This window comes from Mus musculus, chromosome 11 (genome assembly GCF_000001635.26).
Source record: "Mus musculus strain C57BL/6J chromosome 11, GRCm38.p6 C57BL/6J".
In the NCBI taxonomy this organism is placed as follows: domain Eukaryota; kingdom Metazoa; phylum Chordata; class Mammalia; order Rodentia; family Muridae; genus Mus; species Mus musculus.
Window position 1 is genome coordinate 53,612,197 of NC_000077.6, and position 8,379 is coordinate 53,620,575.

An 8,379-nucleotide genomic window follows, 5' to 3' on the forward strand; every position below is an offset into this window, starting at 1 on the left:
GTTATTGTTTTAAGCTGCTATGTGAGTGCCGGGAATTGAACCTGGGTCCTCTGGAAGAGCAACAGGTACTCCTAACTGCTGAACCGTCTCCCCAGCCTGCATCTGTCCCTTAATGATCTGCGCATTATGCTCTTGAGAAGGGTGGGAACTCCTGGAAGGGAAGCCAGCTCTCTCTTGTATCTGCAGCACCGAAGCCACGGTAGGCTAAATGCTTTCTCTAACAGTAGAAACCTTATGGCCAAATGAAGTGTCATTAGTTATCATTTCTGTTACATTATACAAATATTTTATTTTATGAATTATAAATATATAAATATTAAAAATAAAACCATTAAAAATTCATAAGTTAAAGCATGGTGGCTCAGTACTACGAGTAATCCATTTGCATGATGCTCTTTAGGCTTTCCAGGAAGTCTTTCAGTGATGTGGACTTGGACTCATTCATGGTGCAGCTTATCTATAAAAGAAACGTTTCATTGTGAGACAGATTTGGGTCTCGCTGTCGGGCCTGGGTCAAGCTGACTACGGTAGCCTCCAAAACCCAGGGCTTCCAGACTGTCTAGACCTCGCGTTTTGGCTGTCATGAGGCCAGCAAGTTTTGACCTGCTTATTTAGCATGAGCTAGGGTCACTCCTGGTGCCACAGTCTCTGAGGAGTGTGCCATGGATAGAGATGGCTGGAGCCAGTAACAGAATGTGCAGGCTCGGGACCTGGCTCTGCTGCCACTCGGCCTGTCTGCCAGGGAAGCAGATGCGTTTCGGAGTGGCGACATCGTACATAACGAGTAACCTAGGAGACACCGTCCATGCCGGTGCTGCAGTTTGGGTCTCAGCTCCTCCAGTCATTCATTGAATAGATTAGACCAGTCACCTCACTTAACAAAAACTTCAGTCTTCAGTCCCATCTCTTGGGGACAACTGGGAGGTGGTACACAGGGCTGACATTATCTATCAGTGACTATCCAAGTCTGGGTAAGCCTCTGCCTTTACTATCCTGGCCATAGTAGGATGGCTGTCCACCAGGCCATCTTGTTCTCTACCTATCTGCACACACCCACCTCTACCCAGGGGCCAGTGTGAACAAATATCATTGGTTAACACCGTGGGCTCCACCCTGTAGGTAACTAGGTGTTTCCCTCCATCCCTGGGACAGCATCCAAAGGCTCCTGTGAGCTCAGCTGCTAAACCTTCTTGCTTGCTTGCTTGCTTGCTTGCTTGCTTGCTTGCTTTCTTTCTTTCTTTCTTTTCTTTTTCTTTTCTTTTTCTTTTTTCTGGTTTTTTGAGACAGGGTTTCTCTGTGTAGCCCTGGCTGTCCTGGAACTCACTCTGTAGACCAGGCTGGCCTCACATTCAGAAATCCACCTGCCTCTGCCTCCCAAGTGCTAGGACTAAAGGCATGTGCCACCAATGCCCGGCTAAACCTACTTTCTTGACTCTGGTCCAGCCACACTGGAGTGCATGCTTTCCCTTCCAGGCCCTTGTCTGGTAGTCAGCCATCTCGCCTGCCTCCTCACTTTATCCAAATATCTGCTTCACCATCCACTCTCTTATTCCCATGAGCACACCTGGGCACTGTACTGCTGTTCATCTCCTCTAACCACTCCCCTAGAACGTTCCATGAGAGTGAGCAGGCGCTCTCATCGACTGGTCTTCAATGCTGCTCTCATTGTGCCAGGTCACTTGCAAGCTTTTGCCCTGCTCCGCTTACCGATGAATCCAGGCATCGAAAAGCCCGAAAGAGTCTCTGCAGCTCCATGAGAACACTAGAGTTCTTCTTCAAGCATGGAGTTTTCCCATGTTTTAAATAAAATATGCGAAGCACCTTGGAAGCCCTACAGACGAGCTCACTCTCTGTGGTGTTCTGCAAAGAGAAACAATACAGGAGGCTGTTGGCTGCTTTGTTTTGAACTTGCCTGAGAGGTTTTTTCTGCCCCAATGTCATCTGCTCAACTTGGAATCTGTAGGAAAGTATTTCTGAAGATCCTCTCTTCAACATTTTAATAAAGGTTTTTATTGAAAACCTTGAGGTCAGTAAGGCCACACACCCCTAGGTAAATGGCAGAGTGGGGACACCTGTCTGTCTGTTATCCCCAGTCTTCATCTTTCTACCCAGTGGGCTTTTCTTTTAGCTCAAAGTGCCCACGTGAGCTCTTAGCCAGATATGGCACTAGAACCTCTTTATGTCCGCCGATGCTACCTGTGGCTCTACCCAAGGGAGAAGGCAACACTCATAGTCCAATGGAGGACTAAGGAATGTCCCTAGGAAAGCCAGAGATAGGAGTCCAGTGTAGGCAAAGTGTCTAGGAGCCTGGTCTAGGCGGTCAGAGAAGGCTTCTGGAAGAAGGTGCCATTGACCTGGGCCTTAGTAAGCCTTTGCCCATCATCAGGAGAGATAAGAGCTCCTGGCTCTTCCTGTGACCTCAGATCTCAGAAGACAGAATGCACCAGGGGAGGACCACAGACAGATCATGGAGACTGTCTGAGTATGAGCCAGTCTGTATTCCACTGAGAGAAACTGCTTCTAGCCTGTGCACGACATTGGCTACTCAGCTGCCTGCAGACCAGGGACTTCTTAGCTACTCTGATGGCTCCACCCTGGGCCCACTGAGCCAGCATGTGTGGTGATGAAACCTGGGAGCCTTCAGCCCAAGCAATTTCTAAACTGTTTCACTTTTCACAGTTGCTCTTTTTTTTTTTTCCCCCTTTGGTTTTTCGAGACAGGGCTTCTCTGTATAGCCCTGGCTGTCCTGGAATTCACTTTGTAGACCAGGCTGGCCTTGAACTCAGAAATCCACCTGCCTCTGCCTCCCGAGTGCTGGGATTAAACAATTGCCCTCCCCCACCACAACTATTAGGGTTTATTTAACAAAAATGAATTCACTAATCCCACCAGCCAGAGAGAACTCTTACACTGCTAATACTTGGGTAAATATCAGAACTGGGGGTGATCTCAGTGGTAGAGAGCACTTGCCTAGCATGTGTGAGAGCCTAGGATCAATACAGCAACAAACAAACCAACAAACAAAACAAAACAACCCTCTCCACCATCGTGTCGCCACCAGCCTCCTTGGGGCTCATGAAAACTTAGTCCTATCCCTACTACAGTTCTTTATCTGTAATTGGGCCCCAATCTAGTCAGTCAGTGCTCTAGATGAGGCACTGTGTCATAAATAACCAAGTGGGGCCGGAGGAGACGGCTCAGGGGCCAGAGTGCTTGCCTTGCAACCATGAAGACCTGAGTTCAATTCTTAGAACCGGCTTGGTTTTTGTTTTCTTAAAAAAACCAGCTGAATGTGATTGTGTACCTTACAGGAGAGGCGGAGAGACAGGAGGCTTCCTGGGCAGCCAGCTTGGCCTATTGCCAAGCTCCAGGCCAATTAGGGCCTGTGTTTGAAAAAGAGAGAGAGAGAGAGAGAGACAGAGAGAGAGAGAGAGACAGAGAGAGAGAGAGACAGAGAGAGAGAGAGAGACAGAGAGAGAGAAAGAAGGAAGGAAGGAGACAGCAATATAGAAGGTGCTACTATGTGCACAAACACATGTGTATTCACATATTCATGCATGTGCATGCATGTGAACAAGCACAGATGCATGAACACACACACGCACGCACGCACGCACGCACACACCACACACACAGTGTATCTCAAGGGCTTCAGTCTTAAACACTCTTTTTTAAAATTGGAACTAAGCCAGCCGATGGAACCCCCAGAAACTCTTCCCAGAACAGCCAGCTTGGTGCCTGCCACTTGCTTATCCTTGAACGGCCATCAGCATCCCGGCTGGTATTGCCTGTGATGCCCGAGATTCACCTCATCACACTCCTCCTTACACCAACAGGGTTACCCAACTTGGAGATGCTGGGACTTTTGATCCCCAAAAGAGTTAAAGTAAAGGAACTAGATTTTGGAAAGGTAGTCTTTTGGGAACCCTAAAGAAGTAGTCCCCCTCATATCACTTTTGAGGGGTGTGAATAAGCCATATTGTGAAGGTAAGCAAAGTGTTTGAGAGACAGACCGAATGGGAGAAGCGGAAAATCAATTACCCAGGAGGCACTGAAGCAGCTCAGGGAAGAGCCACAAAACAGGCGAGTGTGAAGGAAGCCATGGAAGGCTTTTTCAAGCTCATGTAAACGCTGGGGCAGATTGGGTAAGAGGAAAGCCGCCATGAGAGCTAAGGGGTGGGAGTGGGTAAGAGGAAAGCCAGCATGAGAGCTAAGGGGTGGGAGTGGGTAAGAGGAAAGCCGCCATGAGAGTTAAGGGGTGGGAGTGGGAAAGAGGAAAGCCGCCATGAGAGCTAGGGGGTGGGAGTGGGTAAGAGGAAAGCCAGCATGAGAGCTAAGGGGTGGGAGTGGGTGCATGCAGTCTTCCAGAACAGCCTCCAAGGAGGGGACCCAGACTTGGAGCCCTGTAGGCTTGCCTGGCTGACGGCCCTTCCTCAGACTCATTGCATCTCAGAAGCCAGGCTGTGCCTTTGGTCCGAGTCCTAGAGCCGTCCACAGACACTTTCAGTTAAATTCTTACAGCTGCCCTCATATGACCTCAGAATCAACCTTTGTATCCCCAAAAGTAAACACCGGACCTCCAACGTTTATGAAGACCTACCAAGGGCCATTCTGTTAGTGAACGGCAGAATTGCAGCCAAAAGCAAAGGCTCTCACACCCAGACCCCACAATTCCTCTGGTCCCAGTCCTCAAGAGCTGGTCCCTGCCCTGGCGTTTGCTAGGGCAGGACAGTAGACTCAGTTTCTGGTAGGACTCAGAATTGGGAAATACTTAAGTTTGCATCTGTAGAAAACAGTGAGATAGATATATATTGATAGATAGAGAAAGAGACAGACACATATGTAGACACATATATCCATATGAATGTACACATATATACATACATGTACATCTGTCCTTCAGAAACTCATTCTGCATCAGACTCCTGGAGTAATCTTGAATAGAATGGGACCATCCGGATCGAGCCGGGAGGACAGATCTCTGGTGAAGCAGGATGAATCCTATCCATGGCTTGGGTACAGGTCTGTCACCCCAACCACCCCACAGGTCTTTGTTCCTGACCTCATGTGAAAAGCAGGCAGTCTGGAGACCACTGGTAAGTCAAGACTTTGGGGCCTTTCATTCTCAGTGGTGTGTTTCCATGAAAACAGGAACTGAAATGCACAAAGCTATTGATACAGCATAGCCAAGTCATGTGTTTGTCAGAGAAAATGCACTATCAGCCTGTCACATCTGTCCCCTCCCACTACAAATGGAGGGGCGGGGGGCAGGGCAGAGCAGCAGGCAGAAAGGGAAGAGAGATGTCCAAGCAGAAGCAGGGATGGTCAGACTCCAGCCAGAGGACAGCTCCCAGCTAGGGGATAGCTAGGGGAATGGGGTGGAACAGAGTGAGCTGAGGAGGCCCTGCAGTGGGCCACCATCAGATGACTGTTAGGTGACCAGAAAGAGGCCTGTAGGGACCATACGAAGTCTCATAGACAAAGCAAAAGCCTTCTCAACCTCTAATCTTCATATCTGTATTTGAGAGAGTATTTGGGTTTTTTTTTTTTTTTCAGAAATGCATGGCCTGAGAGTGAGAGAGAGAGAGAGAGAGAGAGAGAGAGAGAGAGAATTTTCTCACTCAACAGCACAAATTGTGTGTCTCCTATGATCTAGATCTAGATACCGTATCAAGCAAGGCCAGGTAGGACTCTAGATATCTGTACTCTTATCTGAGTTACAATGAATAAATCCTGGCTTTCTCTGACTTGTCTTCTGAGTCTAGTGAAATCCGAAACTGAGGAGTGCAACTCAGCCTCCACAAAGGATAAAAGCACCTCCTTTGGGCCTCCTGGGTTTCTATCACAGGCATTTCTCATTCAGATTCGTGTGTGTGTGTGTGTGTGTGTGTGTGTGTGTGTGTGTGTGTGTGTGTGAGACCTTCCTCTCCCACCTCCAGAATATGCCACAGCAGACCCCTCAGGTCCACTTACCTTCGTTGCTGTGAGGACGTTTGGCACATCCATCTCCGTGCATGGCGTCTTGATGCAGACAGAGCAAAAGATAAAAGTTAATCCAAGCAGGACAGAGAAAGCATCGCTACACCTCCCACCCCCCACCCGGGAGACTCCCTCTGCCTCCAAGGTGGAAGTAGCAGGGTCTCTTGAGCTTTGTCCCTAGTCCTGCCTCAGCCACCTGCCGTCCGTCCACCTCTCTAGCAACTCAGCTCTCCAAGCCTAGAATCGCCCCAGCAGTATCACCTGGGTATCTGGAGAGATGGTGCCAGATAGGTACTTACCCCTTCTCCTGTGACCTCGTTCAAAATGCCGATGATCTCTCTCAAGTGATTTTTGTCGCATCCGTGGATATGGCTCCTGGTACATTCGAGAAAGAAGAGCAGGATGACAACTAGCTGGGGGTTGAGACCCATCAATAGCTCTGTGCCGTCAGTGACGAGAGACAATTAAGTTTATCAAGAGATGCTAACAATGCAATGCTGGCAGAGGTCTCTCTATATATAGAGTTAAAGTTGCTGAAACCAAGGGAAAATGAGTTTACATTGGAAAATTTTATTACACCAGATTGTCAGTTATTCTGGGCCAATCAGCACCTCTCTTCCAGGAGAAAAAAGAGAAACAGGTAAATTTTCCTGTGAAATCAGACCAATTGGAAAATGAAACACCCCTCCCCCCCCTTTTTTTTTAAATCTACAAAGTTTCAGCATAGGAAATTACACCATAATCGGCCTTTCAGACTAATCTTATCAGCGTAGGGTTGCCACTGGCTCTCCTCCTGCAGAGAAGGAAGAGGTCACAGGTGTCCGAGGGTGCTGGTGTCGCCCTGGGGAAAGACAGAGTAATATCAAGAAAGTCTGCCTTGAGCACACCTGGGCCTAGCTGCTTCCTGCTATGGGGGCCCCTTGGAAACTCTGATATCTTGGGAAAGCTGACTCTGGGGTCTTACCTCATAGAAGGATGATGGAGGCAGACCTTCTCGCATCCTAGACCAGCTGATCTTACAAGTTTGTGGTCTTTGGAGACAGAGAGGTGACATGGAGTGGGGCAGGCAGGACCATGGAATGAGGCTTTACCTATATGGAGGTTCTGGGCTAGGTTGAAGATTTTTCCTACCTTAGACAGAAGCCTGAGAAATGGCTGATTTAAAAAAAAATTTTTTTAAATTACTTCATGTGAGCATGTGTGTATCTATGTGCACTACAGCATCAGTGTGGAGGTCAGGAGACCGGGTCTCTCTTTGCACCGTGTGGATCCTTGAACTCAGACTCACAAGCTTGGCGGCAAGCACCTTCCCTCCTGAGCCATCTCATTGGCCCAAGAATGGCTGGCTGCCTTTTCAATGAACTTAAAACATATCCTTCACTAACCAGGAAACAGCCCTCTCTCACCCTCTCAGTCAGCACCCTGCCCCCAGCCCACTGCCTTAATCTAACGAATGCAGGCCCTGTCGAGGTACTCATTGCCCCCCACCAGCAGTGAGCACCGCACCCCTGCCATCTGCTTGGAAGCGAAGCTCTGTTTTACAGAGTAGAAAGGGTTCTTCATATCCCCCAAGTCCCTGCCTCCAATTCTGACTTCTCATTTCTGGAAGACCATCTAGAAATAGTTGTTGCTAAGGTTGTCATTGTGTGTTAAATTATTTTTCCATTACTGTTATTTAATTAATAAAAACTGAAGATGTTTATAATATATAAGCCTTCCTTCCCTTCTTCTTTCCTTCCTTCCTCCTTTCTTTCTTTCTTTCTTTCTTTCTTTCTTTCTTTCTTTCTTTCTTTCTTTCTTTTTTTCTTTCTTTCTTTTTAACTTTTAAAATAAAAAAATTTGAAGGGTCTCACTCTGAAGTCAAAGCTACCTAGGAACTTATATAGGTAAGGCTGCCCTCAGATTCATGGTCACTCTCCTGCCTCCACCTCTCAAGTGTTGAAGTTACAGATATAAGCCACCATACCCCACTTACAAATATATATATATTAACTGTGACTGTTGTAAAGTTGGACACAGTCATGTTCTGTAGGCCTAGGGACACAGTCAATTCTTGGGAAACTGTTACCTTCCAGCCACTGATGATAAGCAACGAGGCAAATTTCAAGTCTGTTCCCCTGGGCGACGAGCCAGGGTAAAGGCCTGAGCTCTCTTTGGGTGAAAGGGGTTCATTACAAGAAAAAAAAAAAAGATTAAGCTGAGCAGTGGTGGCGCACACCTTTAATCCCAGCACTGGGAGGCAGAGGCAGGGGGATCTCTTGAGTTCAGAGCAGCCTGGTCTACAGAGTGAGTTTCAGGACAGCCAGGGCTACACAGAGTACAGAGAAACCCTGTCTCGAAAACCTAAAATAAATTAGTAGATAAATGAGTTATTTACTTATGGCTTGGGCTTGGTTTCCC

At 47.7% G+C, this 8,379-nt stretch overlaps 1 protein-coding gene across 2 annotated transcripts; it reads right to left on the reverse strand.

Moving 5' to 3' along the window:
• Window positions 1-263: 263 nt before the first annotated feature.
• On the reverse strand, window positions 264-6,469 carry Il4 (interleukin 4). 2 transcript variants are annotated; one of them, NM_021283.2, is made up of 4 exons: window positions 6,279-6,469; window positions 5,974-6,021; window positions 1,708-1,860; window positions 264-457 (listed from the first exon to the last, which is right to left on the reverse strand). In NM_021283.2, exons 1-4 carry the CDS (start codon window positions 6,408-6,410, stop codon window positions 368-370), a joined length of 423 nt encoding a protein of 140 aa, NP_067258.1. In that variant the 5' UTR covers window positions 6,411-6,469; the 3' UTR covers window positions 264-367. The 2 variants fall into 2 exon arrangements, 1 of the variants encoding a protein (NP_067258.1); NR_027491.1 differs by lacking the exons at window positions 5,974-6,021; window positions 6,279-6,469 and adding an exon at window positions 4,885-5,142.
• Between the last annotated feature and the right edge of the window lie 1,910 nt (window positions 6,470-8,379).